This window comes from Hyaena hyaena, unplaced genomic scaffold (assembly GCF_003009895.1).
Source record: "Hyaena hyaena isolate Hyena2069 unplaced genomic scaffold, ASM300989v1 scaffold_197, whole genome shotgun sequence".
In the NCBI taxonomy this organism is placed as follows: Eukaryota; Metazoa; Chordata; class Mammalia; order Carnivora; family Hyaenidae; genus Hyaena; species Hyaena hyaena.
Genome location: NW_024080830.1, coordinates 178,975 through 196,462, shown reverse-complemented (window position 1 = coordinate 196,462; position 17,488 = coordinate 178,975). Strand labels below are relative to the sequence as shown.

The following is a 17,488-nucleotide window of genomic DNA, read 5'->3' as shown; positions in this document are numbered from 1 at the left end:
ATGGTCTTTGCTTTTCAGATAGCCTAAGTAAAAATAGCATTTAAAACTTAAACCACTACCAGGTTAGACTCACTTCTTTGAACTAGATAACAGATACCCTAAAATTCTAAACCAGTTTTCCCTAATACCTGGTTTTAGAGCATTAACAGATTATATAATTTGAAAAGGTTGAGCTTAACCAGATTCTCCTCCAGTTTTTAAATGTTGACCTAATTGACACAGTGGATAAATGCTTTGTTTTTAATTACGCTACGAGGAACCAGCAGAGTTGCAGGAAATGCAGCCAAGTGCCCTCCCACTGAGGCAGCCTCAGTCTGAAAATGGAGACCTCCAGTTTGTGTGCGGCTTATTCTATGGATAGTAGACGGGTTCCAACCTGGTTGCTGTTATTTGATGGCAGTGCGTTTTCACAAGTGCCGTACATTGGAGGAAACTGTCTTGACCGTAACTTGGGAGATATTTCCTGTTGCAATGCCACCTGGACACTGCAAGGCGGGCCACTTACTTCCTTTTTGGGTTCCACACTCTGATTACGTCGTCCTTTCTTTGCTCTTGGTTCTTGAGTGACTTTTAGCTGTGGGCATCATAAAAGTAACAGCACATTACTCCAGAAGCTGTGAAACACATCTGTGCTGACAACACTGGCCACGGCCCACACGGAAGCAGCAAGGAACCTGCTCCCTTGTGCACTTAGCACACCCACGGCCGCGTGGTCACCACCCTCGGAACTCCCGCACGGGTGCAGTGGCGGGCGCCAACGTGCCTACGGCAGAGGAGAGGATCAGGGTTGCTGGGGGTTTATCTGCCTGAACTGGTTTCGATTTCTGTGGAAGAGCCCGTTGCCCATTTGTACGAAAGGAAGGAGACCTGTCGGAAGGTGCTCATCCCGGTGAGGAGCACGCGGACGGCGCTCACACTCCCCGTGACCAACAGGGACACCTACCTGCTCGTTACTGGTGGAGGAGATGCTGGACTCTGCCTCCTCCTCTCCTCGGTCCTCGTTCTTAGACTTCCAGAACCTTCCTTCACGAAGGAAGCGCTGGTGCAGCTCCAGCTCGTCACAGGCCTTCTTCCAGCCCATGCTGCGCTTCACATGCAGACGGTGGACGTTGACCGTGATGTCCTGGATGTTCTCAGAGGGAATCCAGGCCCTTCAAGTAACAGCAGAGGTACAGTTAGAAATCCCAAAACGGCAGCAGAGTCTCCCCATTGCAAAGTAGGACCAGGGTGATTCCGCGATGGCCAGGGGGCAGATCCGCAGGGAGCAGGAGACAGGTTCTCAGAATGGGGCTGACTCACAAATACCTCAAAGCCCCTGAGCTGTCACAGCCTTCTTCAGCCTGGTTAGCTGTTCCTAAGTCCTTTTTTCAGCGTCCCTTCCCGTTGCTACTCTGTTACTCAAGCCTAGCTGTGTGTGTGGATCACAACTGCCGAGGCGTGTGCCCGCAGATACACACACACAAGATGAGGGCAAACAATGCCTCCCCACGTTACACTTCATCACATCCACGCTCACACCATCTACCGCTCAGCAGCCAGGTGCTCAGGTAGGAGCGTAGGGGTCTCTGTGTGGTGTGCAATGCTGACCCAAAAGTACTGGATGTAAAACTCAATTTAATTCTGGAGGAAGTTTCCCTGGGCACCAGTCACCCGACTGGACACCATCACGTGCCAGCGGAAGGCACCGCAGCTCCCCCAACAACTCACGGGGCCCAGTGGCTTGTTCTGGCCTCACTGACCGCTGGAGGGGACACCGCCCAGATGCGCTGGGGTAAGAGCTACAGTGATGGCACTCCCACACACGCAGCCTCTCCCTGAAGGTTCTTTGAGTTTCTCACAGCTCGGAAGGGACAGGGTGCTCTGGGGAGAAAGACAGCTGTGGTTGGGCCTGAAGGACAAGGACTGGGCCTTGCAAAAGAAGTTCCTGGCAGAGGGGATGTCACAAATAAGACCAAAAACCACAATGTGCACGAGCCACAGTTAGGGAGACGTTCTCTAGGGCGGCCATGAACAGCACGCAAACACCCAGAGATTGATTCTCTTCCGTCTCCTGTGTAAATGTGCGCGGTGTCAGCTCCTGCCCTGGCCGGCAGGCCTGGAGTGTCCCAAACACTGGCCTCACAACTGTTCGAACGGGTCGTAGGGAAGCACCATGCACACACACGAGCCACAAACGCAGACTTGGACCTCCCTTGTGCACGCGAGGCCGTGGGCTTTCCAGATTAAATACGCTGACAGCTGGAGCTGTGACTTGCCATGTAAGGATCGGTAAATACTGCGTCCATGGTGTCTTGTCTGACATCAGTACTTCATTAGACACCGTACCAAAATAAACACTTTCACAGGTCTGAACTCCGAGCACAGTCTGTGCAAAGCACGGAGACGAAGGGTTGCTGTTGGAGAGCTCCTTGCTGTTTGATCTCAAGTTCATATTAAATTTGCTCTTAAGCCAACATCTATGAGCACCTATTATGTACCAGGCAATCATTAAACATGTTTCCCTTTCGAAAAACGGTGTTTTTGAGACACCTTTGTCACTGATAGTGCTGACTACCTGGAATGAATCTGACCTACTGGGAGGTGTTTTTCTCCTTAAATAATCTACTTATCCCTTGGATACAAGAAAACAGATTCAGAGCTGCTCTTAACATCAGACATAATTAAGTGTGAGTGTGGTTCATACACACATTCTTATTCTCTTATAATCCCCTCCATGACTGCAGATGATCAGATTTCACTTTTATTTTTATTATTTTTTTAATTTTTTAATGTTTTTTATTTCTGAGATACAAAGACAGCGCGAGCAGGGGAGGGTCAGAGAGAGAGAGAGATACAGAATCTGAAACAGGTCCCCCAGGCTCCAAGCTAGCTGTCAGCACAGAGCCCGATGCGGGGCTCGAACCCATGAACCGTTGAGATCATGACCTGAGCCGAAGCCGGATGCCCAGCAGACTGAGCCACCCAGGCACCCCGATCAGATTCCACTTTTAAAGAGGTTCACTGGTTATGCAATCTGATCCACAAAAAACACTCTACCATTCAGAGTAAGTCCAATAAAAAGAGGCAGAATCTAACTTGGTTCTACCTGCTCATTTGTCAATCCTGAAGGCTCTGAATATACGCAGAATCAAATGGCTCAGTGACCTGATGGCAAATGAGCTCAGAATGGTGTGCTTCCTTCCTGCCTATAGCTCCCGGCAGGAGAGAGTCAGCCTTGCTGACACAGATCATCCCTGCTACTGTTTCCTCTGGCAGGCCAAATTCTAGAAAAACCCCACTTCCAGTGAGTGGAGTCTCAGCCCCCTTTCTTCTTGGTTACAGGAAGGTATGTCCTCATCACTCATTTAGTTCAAATATTTTATTGGGTGGGCACATTGTAACCACAGGAAGAAAATGAAAAGATTCTGAATTTATAGTAAAACTGTAGATCTGCTAGAGTTGACTCTTGAACAACACTGGCTTGAACCGTGTGGGTCCACTCACAGACTGTTTTGACACAGGACAGGGCCGTAAATGTATTTTCTCCTCCTTACTTTACTGTTAAAATACAGCATGTAATACACGTAACATACAAAGTAGGAGTTTACACTATCAGAAAGGCTATTAGTTAAGCGCTTGGGGGAAAGTCACATGTGAGTTATGACTTGGGGGGAGGGGGGCTGGCGTCTCACCCTCTTGTTGTTCAAGGGTCAACAGTATTTTCTAAAGTCAAGTCCTTGGAGAGCCATCTGTCCAGAATTCTTTAGATGAAATCTTCCAGGAAATACATTTGGGAGAAAATAAAATCTCTGGAAATGGAATTTTATGTTGTAATTTTCTCTTCATATCACAAACTTGTGCTAAGGACCCAAGCAGATTAGCTCAAATGTTCTTTTAAAATATTACCTGCATCGTATAATGAATGCATAAGATAATGTGATAACTCACGTTATCAAAATACCACTCATGGTTGTAGATACTATAAAGCTGTTGGAAAATGGATGAAAAATATTTTAAGTACTGCTAAAAAGTGCCAATTATCAGTTCTAACATACCAGTATGGTTGGGTTTTTTTTGTTTTTTTTTAAGTAACTTAATTTTTGGTTTCTCTAGGTTAACTAATGAAATATTTGCCCTGCTGTTTGGATATCTGTTTTAAAAGGTGACTTTAAGTATTTGCTGCCCACCAGGCACTATGATTAGATCAGAACATACAAACATTTCTTTGACCCTTACAGAAACTCTTCTGAGATATGCTACTGAAGCCCTCATTTTGCGAGCAAGGCAACAAGGCTGAGAGTGACTAAACACCATATCCGAGACCAGAGTAGGACAAGAAGATGCCAGAACACTAGCGGAGCCCACTGGCCCTCTCCGCTGCTATGGAGGCCTCCCTCTGCCCCCTTGTCCAGTGTACACGGCCTCCCCAACCCTCCACCCACGTTCTGATGGGAAACAGAAACAAACCCAATACAGTGTGCTGAGAATAGAACATTCAGAGCTACTACTTCATAAGCCATACAGTTCAAGCACTCATTCTGTAGTGAACAGTGGTATTACCCACGTTTCCTGCCTTGACATTATCAGCTAGGTGTGCATCTACCTCTGAAGGAACAGAACTACGTTTTTGGAAATTTATACTATTCACAGGTTTCTTGCCACTGAATTTCTATTTAAATTAAATGAAGACTAAACATTTACTGTGGAGAGGAATGAAATCCCTTGTTCCGTAGTTTCTCACAGTACTGACAGTCACACAAATCTCTTACAACTTCAGGCACAACAGATGACATTTAAATACTTGGAAAGGCCTTTAGATCGTATAGTGGACTTGGTATTTCCCCTTTACTTTAGTATCTGTGAACTCTCATCAGTGTCTAGTCATGGCTATTAGTGAGGTTACTCAGAATAATTCTTTAAGGTTCTGACATCACAATGAAAGAGGCAGCTATAATTTCATAGTATAGTTCACATTCTTTGTATGAAATACGTAACTATACAAAAATAAGTTTACAGCAATAGAAAATTTCTACTGTTGAGATACAGGTATTCTTATATCACAGAAATGTAAATTTCTTAAGGTGTGCTCTACACATCTCCCTAGCAACAGGAACTTCAAAATACAGGTTGGAAACCATGTCTGGCAGTTCCATTCATGTAATTCTTATGCACACTGTTAGATTAGTTTTGTCTATGGCTCTTAACAGAGCTCTGAGAGGGTGTCTGAAACTACGTCCTATTGTCACAAACCATGAAGCGGCCACATTCTGAGAGCCCTTCCAAGCCTGCCTCACCCTGCAATCCCAGTACGAGTGTGCACCGCACTACACCGTGTCAGGAGCCCAAACTACAAGTACCGTTTCCAGAAACAGTCATCAGCTGCCTGGTCAGGCTCCGTGCTGATCTGCTATATATTAACTAACTGGAACTAAGTAAAAACTTTAAAAGCCAAAACAAAACATAAGGCAAAAATAACAAAGTATTAGTAATTTCCTATTCCGGGTAGTAGGTTTCCTGGTTTTTATTAATTTTTTTTCCCCTGCACTTTTCTATTCTATTGAATTCTCAAGAAAAAAAGAAAACAGTAACTAACCAAAATAAATCAATGGATAATAAATGCCAAAAAAAAAAAAAAAAAAAAAAAACCCCACAAAAGAACAAAAACCAAGTTGACATTTCTCCAAACTAGAGAAATGCCCACAAAAGAACAAAAACCAAGTTGACATTTCTCCAAACTAGAGAAATGTCGTGAAGCTGACACCTGGTTTCTCCAAACTAGAGTAAACTCCAGACTGTTCCTGAGGAAAGTGCCCTCCCAACCCCAAGGGCCACCTGATGGACGCCCCAAGGGGCACCGGGAGGCCAGCCCCGGCAGGTGTAGGGTCGCACCTACCTCTGGTGGTGGTGCCCGAAGAAGCGGACGTCAACCTGGTTGTCCTCCTTCTGCAGGACTTTGGCCGGCCAGAACCCAAACCCTTTCATTTTGGCCCAAACCAGTTCGTGATTAGGTATCTGGAAATAAAATGTTTTATGTAATCATGTTACTTTTAAAGTATTAAATGCACACATCATTAATACGGGACTTAGGAAGTACAGCACATTATTTTGAAAATACTTCTTTTTGTACCTCCTTTAAACCCACAGAACTTTCTTTTCTCAGATTGATTCTACCTTTAAGTAAAGCATCAAACACTCACAGTCTGCATAAGAGTAGCGGTATGGATCGTCTTTCAGAAGACGCAGCCCACAGCACCTAGGGACGAGGCAGCGCCCAAGGCGAGGCCCCTGAGTAACAGTGGCAAACACAACACCCTCACTGCTTCGTAGGGTGCACCCCAGCACCTGGGGGCCTGCGAGAGGTGCGAGAGTCTGAGGCCCTGCTCCAGGCCTAGGGGGTCACGGAGACCCCCGAGTGTCTGAGGAGCACAGAGGCATCCTCCACAGGCATCCCCGCACGCCCAGGGCCGGGTGCAGCCCCGACCACAGGCACAGACCAGTCAGCACCTTGCTCAACTCCTGTCACTCCAGGGGACCCCACACGGCTACAAGCATACGTGAAGCCTTCTCTTTCTTGTGAAAGAAGAAGGGGAAGAGTAGCAATTCACTCTATTATCTATTAAGGGTTTATTCTGAAGTTCCTCATTTTAAAGTCAGAAATGGGTAATGATGCCAAGTTATTTCCCCTGTGTTTCAGGTTTCATGCTCACTGTGCCCATGTATATACTAAGATACAAGGAAACAGATCTAGCAAATTGGAAATAAACTTCCTTAGAATGGTACATCACATACTTAAGAGGTGAAAAACAGAAAATCATGAAATTTCACATACACAGGGGTAGCAGAACCAGTTGTCAGGACGAGCGTTCGACAAATAGAAGCAATTCTTGCAAAGCTGTAGTTCATCCAGCTAAAACAGAAAAGCAACTACTTTAGCGTACATAAAACCTGAGCATCACAGATCCACGTAAACTAGCATTCTTCTATGTGCATAGATAGTCCTGAATTTTCCTCCTTAAGCTTAAATTTTTCATTTTTCAATGAATACTAGGAAAGCCTGCCATGTTCCTGTTCCAACCATCTCCAAAGTCCCAGGCAGACCTGGAGCAAAACACAGTTCCTTAAGAGGTCTGGCCTCTCCTCCCAGCCTGGCTCCTGCCTTTCTGGTCGTTCATACACACATCAAATGCTATTTCAGCAGACAGGTCTTTCTGGTATACCATCTTATGGACCATCACCAATAACGGCAGTCCTTACTTTCCCTCATTCTGTTTTAATCATCGTATTTTTTCATGCCATTCTTTCACAACTTGTGAAGACAGGTGTTTTGTCAGTTTCTTTTTTGAGCCTCTTTCTTCAGAATACATATTCTGAAGAATATAGCCCCATGAGCAGAAAGCAGGATCTCAATCACCACTTTATCCCTCCTAATACCCTGCAGAGCACGTAGTAGACACTAAATAAATATTTGTGGTATGAATGAAAACACAAAGGTCAAATCTGATCAAGAAATGATACTTTTTATATAAATTAAGACAATTTTGCAAAATTAATTTGACTTCAGGTGTTTCAAATAAAAAAGACTATACACAAAGAAAACCTCTAATATGCTAATACGTATTTTATTTATTGTATAAATAGGAGGTTTGTTTTTGTTTCTAAGTGGTTTTTTTGCTGTGAAGTCTATATAGGATCTTTCATCCAAAGAGGGTAACATTTCTGGGGCACCTGGGTGGCTCAGTTGGTTGAGCGTCTGACTTCGGCTCATGATCACATAGTTTGTGGGTTTGAGCCTTGCATTGGGCTCTGTGCTGACAGCTTGGAGCCTGGAGTCTGCTTCGGATTTTATGTCTCCCTCTCTCTTTGTTCTTCCCTGAATTGCATGCTCTCTCTCCCAAAAATAAACATTTTTAAAAAATTTTTAAAGAAAGCAACTTTAACAAAGAGGGTAATAACATTTCTGCACAGCGAAGGAATGATCAACAAAATAAAAGGGCAATCTACTGAATAAGAGAAGATATTTGCAAAGGACATATACAATAAGGGATTAATATCCAAAATCTATTCATTTTTTTAAATAGTTCATTATCAAGTTGGTTTCCATGTAACACCCAGTGCTCATCCCCGCAAGTGCCCTCCTCCATGCCCATCACCCCCCCTCCCCCTCCCCCCCTACCCCCATCAGCCCTCAGTTTGTTCTCGGCATTCAAGAGTCTCTCATGGATTGCCTCCCTCCCTCTCCCCCATGGTCCTCCGTTAAATAAAAAAAGTTTCACAACTTAAAACCAAAAAAGAAAAAATCCAATTAAAATATGTGCAAAGGACCTGAATAAACATTTTTCCAAAGAAGACACCTAGATGGCCAACAGACACAAGAAAAGATGCTCATCGTCACTCATCATCAGGGAAATACAAATCAAAACCACAATGAGATACCACATCACACCTGTCAGAATGGCTAAAATTAATACAAGAAACAAAGGGTGTTGGTGAGGATGCAGAAAAAGGGGAACCCTCTTGCACTGTTGGGGGAATGCAAACTCATGCAGCCACTCTGGAAAACAGTGTGGAGATGCCTCAAAAAATTAAAAATTGAACTAGCCGACAATTCTAGGCAATTGCGCTGCTGGGTATTTACCCAAAGAATATGAAAACACAAATACAAAGGGATATGTGCATCCGGATGTTTAAAGCAGCATTATTTGCAATAACTGAGATGGAAGCAGCCCAAGTATACATCAATATATGAATGGGTTATACTGTTCTTTACGAGGCCAGCATTGTTTCAAAACCAGATAAAGACAATAAAAACAGAGAACCAGAGGCCAATATTCCTGGTGAGCATAGATACAAAAACAACAAACCACCACCAACCCAAAAACAGCAATACATGAAAAAAAAAAAAAAAACCATTCACTGCAATCAGTGGGATTTATTTATTCTGGGGATGCAAAGGTGATTCCATATTCATAAACTAATCAACATGATACACCATGCTAATAAGAGAAATGATAAAAATCATATAATCATTTTGACAGATGCAAAAAAAAGCAAGTGACAAAGTACAACATCCATTCATTATAAAAACCCTCAACAAATAGGAGTAATGGGAACATACCTCAATACCATATAGGAAAAATCTACAGCTAACATCATCCTCAATGTAGAAAAACTGAGAGTTTTTCTGCTGAGATCAGGAACAAGACAGAGATTTCCACTCTCAACACTTTTATTCAACACAGTACTGGAAGTCCCAGCCACAGCAGTCAGACAACAAAAAGAAATAAAAGGCATACAAACTGGCAAGGAAGAAGTCAAACTTTCACTATTCGCAGAGGACATGACACTCTATGTAGATAGAAAACCTCAAATACTCCACCAAAAAACTACTAGAACTGATAAATTAAGTAAAGCTTCAGGATACAAAATAAATAGAAAGCTGTTGCGTTTCTATACACCAATAATGAAAGCAGCAGAAGAGCAATCAAGGAACTGATTCCATTTACAATTCCACCAATAAGAAGACACTTAGGAATAAAGCCAACCAAACAGGTGAAAAACACCTATAATCTGAAAACTATCAAACACTGATGAAAGAAATGGAAGAGAGCAAAAATGGAAAGACATTCCATGCTCGTGGATTAGAACAAATACTGTTAAAATGTTGGTACTACCCAAAGCAATCTACACATTTAATGCAGTCCCTATCAAAATACCATTTAATATTTTGACAGAGCTAGGACAAACAATCCTAAAATTTGTACGGAACCACAAAAGACCCTGAATAACTAAACAAACTTTGTGGAGGCCTTACAATTCCAGCCTTCAAGCTGTATTACAAAGCTGTAATCATCAAGACAGTATGGTACTGGCACAAAAACAGACACATAGATCAATGGAACAGAATAGAAAGCCCAGAAATGAATCCACAACTACATGGACAACTAATTTTCAACAAAGCAGGAAAGAATATTTTCTAATGGGGAAAAACAAACAAACAAACAAACAAAAAAACCCTAGTCTCTTCAACAAATGGTGTTGGGAAAACTAGAAACCAACATGCAGAAGAATGAAATGGGACCACTTTCTTACACCATACACAAAAATAAATTCAAAATGCATTAGGGACTTAAATGTGAGACAGGAAACCATGATAATCCTAAAGGAAGACACAGGTAGCAATCTCTTTGACAACAGCGGGAGCAATTTCTTATGGGACATGTCTCTGGATGCAAGGGAAACAAAAGCAAACATGAACTACGGAGACCCCAGCAAGATAAAAAGCACAACAAAGGAAACAATCAATAGAACTTAAAAGACAGCTTACAGAATAAAAGATTATTTGCAAATGACATGTCAGATAAAGGGTTAGTATTCAAAATCTATAAAGAATTTATAAAACTCCACACCGAGAAAACAAAAAATCCAGTTAAGAAATGGGCAGAAGACATGAATAGACTCTTTTCCAAAGAAGACGTCCAGATGGCCAATAGACACATGAAAAGATGCTCAACATCACTCATCATCTGGGAAATAGAAATCAAAACCACAGGGAGATACCACCTCACACCTGTCAGGATGGTTAAAACTAACAACACAGAAACAACAGGTGTAAGCGAGGATGTGGAGAAAAAGGAACATTCATGCACCGTCAGTGGGAATGCAAGCTGCTGCAGCTACTCTGGACAACAGTATAGAGGTTCCTCAAATCGTTAAAAGTAGAACTACCCTGGATCTAGTAACTACACACTAAGTATTTACTCAAATGACATAAAAATAGATTTGAAGGGGCACATGCACCCTGATGTTTACAGGCAACACTATCAACAACAGCCAAACTATGAAGAGAGGCCAAATGTCCATCGGTAGAGGAATGGACAAGGAAGAAGTGGTACACACACACACTAGAATATTACTCAGCCATAAAAAAAAGAATGAAATCTTATCATTTGCAACAACATGGATGGAGATACAAATATAATGCCAAATGAAATAAGTCAGAGGAAAACAAATACCATATTATCTCACTCATACATGGAATCTAAAAGAAAATCAAACAAGAATAAAAATAAAAACAACTCCTAAACAGAGAATACACTGGTGGTTGCCAGAGAGGAGGGGCCGTGGGGCCATGAGTGAAGGGGATTATCGGGTACAAACTTTCAGTTACAAAGTCAGTAAGTTACAAAGATGAAACCTACAGCGTGTGTGTGTGTGTGTGTGTGTGTATGTGTGCGCGCGTGCACGTGTGTAGTTTGGTCACATTGTAATACTGCAATGAGGTGACAGACGGGACCACACTTGGCGGAGCAGTAAATGACGTATGAAGTGTCGCATCACTACCCTGTGCAACTTGAAACTAGTATCACACTACACTGTACGTTAATTATGCTTTAATTTTACAATGAAAAGGAGGGTAATATTTATTAAGCATCTGCCCAGTGCAACACATTTGCCTGCAGTATGTAACCAACATCCCTGAGAGCAGTCACGAGGACGAAACACACTTTCTTTGTACAAGTTACTTAACCACTAAATCTAACTCCTAGGATTTCTCTGAGAAAATTCCCCCCTTGATTTGCATTATTTCCTATGTATTTAGAACAAGCAAAAAAAATTGTATTTAAAGGAAATGGTAAAATTGAAACATATGTAAGAGGAGAATTCTAAACAAAGTTAGTCTGGAAAACAGCAAGAGTTTAACTATTGGGAGTGAGCAGTACCTCGTGACAGGTGTCCTTATACAGCATCCGCGCTATGTCGGCCTGCTCGCTGTCTGCTGTAATGAAAGGCAGACAGTATCTATTACCACAAGTCCAGAAACACAAAACTATCAAAAGTACTACAATCATTTACATTTTCTTTCAGTGTGACAAAAGTGGACATATACCATTTAAAATGAAAATGTCTGTTTTAAATCAAGTTCAGGAGCACCTTGGGGGCTCAGTCGGTTAAGCATCCAACTCTTGATTGCTGCTCAGGTCATGATCTCACAGTTCATGAGATCAAGCCCCACACTGGGCTCTGCACTGGCAGCATGGGGCCTGTTTGGGATTCTCTCTCTCCCTCTGGAACTCCCCTGTTCCCTCTCTCTCAAAATAAATAAATAAACATTTTTTTAAAAAATAACATAAAGTTCAGGCAGCAAAACAACCTTCTACAGGCAGCTGTAACGTTATATTCAAAACACCACTGATTCTCTATATAGAGAGGGGCCTCTTTCTTTTCCATCAAATGATGGGACATTAATGGGAAAGGACCAGAATTATTCAAAGTGCTTATAAAAATCCTCTCAACTATGCTTACATATAAAACTATTAAGAAAAAAAATATTTTCAGCATTTAGTACTAGAATTCTTGGCCAGCCAATTTTATAAATTCTAATGACATTACCAAATATTTTTAAAAGTTGAAACACTGACATTACTTACTTACAAATCATTAAAGTATCAACTTTTTGAATGTAATGTTTTATAAAAGATATTTCCCAACATGGAAGGTAAATGCTATTGAGAAACATGCACAGAAAAGAAAAAACCCTTCAACCTCCATAGAAAATCACTGTGTTGTGGAGAAGCAGCTGAGCATCAGCTTTGAACTCTTCGTAACTCCTGTATTTCCCTTCATTCACTTTCTGCAGAGGGCGGGAAACAAAACAGCAAAGCGTTAACCGTTGAGAATGTTGGTCTGCATTATGCTAACAGGGTTTTTAGTGCCAGGGGCACGGCAGAACTTTCCAGACTGACGCTACGTCCACTCCCGTGCCCCACGGCATGGATGGGACTCGCGTGAGGACACCGATAGGCCCGCCTGCGACTGGAATATCCCAGAAGTGTGGAGTGCAGCCCACTGGACCTGGAAGCCCCCACCCCCCTCCGCACTAATCAGTGGCTGCGCTCCACCCACAGCCGGAGCCTCTCACTGCTGCTGAGCTGCGTGGAGAATGCAGGCTTCAGTCAGTGTGGCCACTGAGGCTGTAACTACACACCTACCGTTTTCCTCGCACAGTCTTACAGGGACTGAAAGCAACAACTGTTGGCCTATGTGACGCTTTCCCATAAAGTACGAGGTGTTCTTCTGTGCACCAGGTCAACGCAAAGGTTTCCAATATGCTAGACACATATATGCGAAGGATTATGGGGGGAATTTAAGGACTTTTTTTTTCTGGGGCAGGCAAAGTTTTTGGAAGAAGGGTATGACAAAGTTATTTAGAAGTAGCAAGGAAGCATTTTCTTATCCTGGTCGTGCTTTAGGAAATCAGCTTGAAAATAACTTAGAATACTAAGGCCTCTTAAGAATGATTAAGATTCTGCCTTTCTGCTGAAATCCTCCCACCACCCCAGTGGTGCTTTCTTCCAGAAGGCTTGCAAGACATCCCCTGCTGGAGCATCCTGCCTCCCATCTGCCCTTGAGGGTCACAGGCTTAGTTACGGGTACTGATACTGAGCCCCACTGCAAATTTCTGACCGTACTGGGCTCAGTCCACCCAGGCACTGGCTTTGTCTAGAGTTCCCTGGTGACCTGATCTACACCCAGTGTGGAGAAACTGAACCCAGCATTCCCAAAGCATCTTTGTGATTTTTGAGGTTTGCACAATTATAGCCTATGTTTTGGTTTGGACTGTAAGCTCCTGAAGGGATAAAGATCATGTTTTCTCATTTTCCTTACAGGGCTTTCTGTTCGTGAACAGCCCCTCCCAAGACCCCATCAGCCCAGCTGGTGGTCTCTACGGATCCGCCAGGATCAGACTAAGGGAAGCTCGGAAGGAGCAGGGGCAGGAAGGACTGTCCCTTAGAGACCTTAGGGTTTAGGAAAAGAGGCTTTGCTTGAGGACAGGAACCTGGGGGCAGGAGGTGAAATGAAAACTATTTGATTTTATTCCAGACTCTGCCAGCCGCTTTAGGGGGAACAACCTTCATTTACCCTCGTTTTCTACTGAAGTAATCACCTGCAGTCTCTCCCAGCTGCCAAGAGGGCTAAGTACTGGTAAAATAACTTAAAACTGTTCCTATGGTCTCCCTATAAACTACTATGGCCAACGACAAGATCTGAAATTAAAAGGATGCGTACAGAATTAGTAATTCAGCAACCCTAACTGGAAAGTGTGTTAAAATGTTCTACTGGATTTTACTGCAATTGTAATTAAGCCTTAACAAACCCATTACAATACTCAGCTACAGAAGGTAAAATTAAGAAGTCTAAGAAAATTAAGTTTTCTGATTATAATCTTTGTGTTGTTCAAGTTCACTTCGCTGTTTCCCAAGACTCTAGTCCTAGACTCTGATGCTCCCTTGAGAAAAACTCCTGAGCACCTGCTAACGCTAGGAAACCACGTACAGATAAGAGTCCTCGAATCCGAAATATTAAGTTGACCAGGCTCTTCCCGCCTCTTCTGTGACCAGCAAGTATCCAGAACGTATGGCTGGCTTAACACCAGGCCTTTTCAAACAGGACACGTGACCTGCACGCACAGTAGGCACAGTTCAGCAGCAGCAAAACCCCTGTAGGGGCTGCACATTTCAGGCTCTAAGTACAGGATGGGCAGGCGCGCACCCGAGGGCGTGGCATCAGAATCTCGCTCAGCTGGGAGTCGGGAGTCACGTGGGAGCTACAGGTGTGTCAGAAAGCGGACAGGGCCCGGCTGTACCTCCTGTATGGTGGGGACGTCCACCGCCGAGTGCACCAGCCGCCGGTACATTGGGTGTTTGCTGTCCTTCCCCTTCTTATTAAGGTCTATAGCCTGAAAGGTCATTGAGAGACAGGTGAGACAATTTCTAGACAATAGGTACTTTAGAATTTACTGGAAAAACGTACGTGCACTATATAGTTCAATGTGGCAATTTTTGGGTTTTAATAGAAAATTATTTTGGAAAATTCCACTTCATTTTAGACACTAATTATCACAACATTGCCAGGCAATAACTGCAAGATGTGGATGGAGCTACAAAGTATTATGCAAAGCGAAGTAAGTCAGATAAAGACAAATACCATACAGTTTCACTTGTAAGTGGAATCTAAAGAGCAAAACAAACAAAAAAACAGAAACAAAGTCAAATACAACCAGCAAACTGGTGACTGAGAGGGAAAGAGGTGGAGGATGGGCAGAACAGGGGCAGGGGATGCAGAAGAACAAATTTCCTCTTACGAAGCCGGCCGTTCACATACGAAAAGTGCGGCACGGGGAGTATCGCTATTTGCATGGTGACGGGTGGCGACTGTAATTCTTGGTGAACTTTGAGTTACGTGTGTAATTATCAACTCTATGTGGTACACCCAGTTGTAGGTCAAGTGTACCTCAGGTAAAGAGTTTGAAAAATAAAAGATGAAACAAAAGAAATGTATCGGCAGGGGAGAAAAAGTACCTAATGTAATGCAGCTAAAGAAATGCCTGTCAAAACAAAGACAAGATAAAAAAACAAAAGCCTCTACGGAGCCATCGCGCACAGAAGCAGTATGACGGCAGTGTTCTCCACCCTCAACCTGCTCTGTAAATATTCACTTGTCACGCACTAACTTGCAGGGCATGGAGGGAGGCAGCCTGGCGGGGAGGCCAGGAGACCCTGTGCAGGACTCACCCTCTCCTTCATGCGGGACACGATGAACCTCAAGTATGTGCTCATCTCCTGTTTGTTTGTATGTTTCTTCTTGATGCTCTGTTAACAACAGAAAAGGCCAGATATAAAACATGATTATTCATAGTATGCAAAGGCTGTATAAAAGATGCACTATTTCCAATATATGTGATACAGAGAAATCTTTGAAATGTGCATGGCAAAAACAGCACTTAATGTGAGAAAGAAATGGCAAGTATTATGTTGTACTGGACATAATACCTTAGACAATTATATATTTTTCCTCAGTATTTTAAAATTTTCACTATTTTCATATAAGTTAAATGGCATAATAATGATCGTGACATAATGCAGAATCTCTTATTTTAAAAAAAAAAAGCTGAAACCCTTTAGGGAGCATTTTAAATTAGCAACATTGAATGGTGAATTTCAGCATAACATTATTCTTCGTCTGAAAGGTTATTAAAAGTCTGCATCCCCTGTGAGTGGGTGCAGGTATGCACACCTACTTATCTTTTAACGTGTTAGGGTCTGTTAAGTAATAACTACAACTTCTATTAGTCTGACGTGAAAAGCTAATTAGGTTCTTCGATTTATGTCTCAGAAAATAAACGTCAGCTAGGCAACACTTTCTCTGTTGAGGCTGAGGCCTCACGGCAGACCCTCAGCCGCAGGAGGCGACCACACAGGACTGACCAGGTCCAGGCCAGTGTTTCAAAACCGTTCAGCCCCCTGCAGACAACAGGGGACAGTCCTCTGCCCAGTGACATCATCACACCCGAAGAACTGTGTGTGCAGGGGGTCATCCTGGTGTGCTAACAGACGAGGAAGGAGCAAACACTTCTCCGCTAACTACAAACCACAAACACTTCACTGTGGTTCAGTGAACTGGTTATCCCCACACACAAGTCTAACCCATCTGAACAGAAAATGGACCTTCTCTTTCCTAGAGATGTGGTTTCATGCACTACCTATTTCAAGCGGCCCCTCTCTCCACTGGTCACTTGGACTCTGGCACAGGCAGTCACTGCTTTCCTCGTGCTCAACTGTGGTACGACCTGTGCACACAGCTTCTACGTTATGCCAGTTACAGAGCGTCAACCCTGTCCATGCCCAGAGTGGGGCTTCGCCGCAGAGCACAGGAGTGGAGACTTCCGGGGGAAGGTCCCTGGGCCCTGCACCTGTTTGTTTGCTCATGCACTGGCTAATTCCTCAGGCGGCTGTGACGTGTGGCAGGAACCACGGGTGGACATTTCCTGGACTCGTCTTTGTGGAGGAGGAGCCTATGGATCCTCACTGTAAGCAAGACCTCCACCAACATGTGAGAACCACCCTCGCGTCAGCCGGCACCAGCGAGGAGGGCGCAGCTCGGCATCTGCACCTCACACAGGAGGAGAGTGCAGGGAGCTCTCAGCCAACGGGAAGTATGGTCAGCTCTTCGTGATTTTAGACACATGTTCTTGCCCTTCCATGCACTACTTTCTGCACTAACTAAACAGCCTGGCAGATTGCCAAATATGGGAAAAGAAAGGGTAAAAGGCCAAGAAGGCTGTTTTCCTCACCTCTCATGGAAACCTATATTCTCTTAAAAAGAGAGAACAAAAACGAAAGCTTCCAGCTATGTACTCGATCATGTTAACTCCATAATATTTTGATTGCTACTGAAATTGCTGATCCCAAATATCAATCTGATCATGAAATCATAAATTTATATAAATTCCAATGAAACAGCAACCCTACATCAGGCTACAAGTGTTGTAATACTACCTGAGGGGTTATGGTTCTTTTAATAGATAACACGTAATTAAGGGGAAATATACAACAAACACTTCATGTAAGGAAACATAATGTCAATGCTAAGTATTGTTCCAGACCTTCCCTCTGAAGGCGAAGGTGGGCTAGGGGTACTCTGCTCTCAAGGTCGGCCTGAGAACACCACC

General features: G+C 43.3%; 1 protein-coding gene across 11 annotated transcripts in view; it reads right to left on the bottom strand.

Annotated features, from left to right (window-relative positions):
• The window catches only part of ZMYND11 (zinc finger MYND-type containing 11), a 136,918-nt gene that overhangs the window by 11,834 nt on the left and 107,596 nt on the right, over nucleotides 1–17,488 (bottom strand). For 8 of the 11 annotated variants that reach the window (XM_039241624.1, XM_039241626.1, XM_039241623.1 and 5 more), the window contains 8 exons: nucleotides 15,552–15,629; nucleotides 14,624–14,716; nucleotides 12,523–12,610; nucleotides 11,700–11,755; nucleotides 6,809–6,886; nucleotides 5,873–5,991; nucleotides 944–1,151; nucleotides 506–574 (listed from right to left, as the gene is read on the bottom strand). In XM_039241624.1, coding sequence (XP_039097555.1) covers nucleotides 506–574; nucleotides 944–1,151; nucleotides 5,873–5,991; nucleotides 6,809–6,886; nucleotides 11,700–11,755; nucleotides 12,523–12,610; nucleotides 14,624–14,716; nucleotides 15,552–15,629 — 789 coding nt within the window. The remainder of the gene's footprint in view (nucleotides 1–505; nucleotides 575–943; nucleotides 1,152–5,872; nucleotides 5,992–6,808; nucleotides 6,887–11,699; nucleotides 11,756–12,522; nucleotides 12,611–14,623; nucleotides 14,717–15,551; nucleotides 15,630–17,488) is intronic. The other 3 variants (XM_039241627.1, XM_039241629.1, XM_039241631.1) reach the window with 1 other exon arrangement.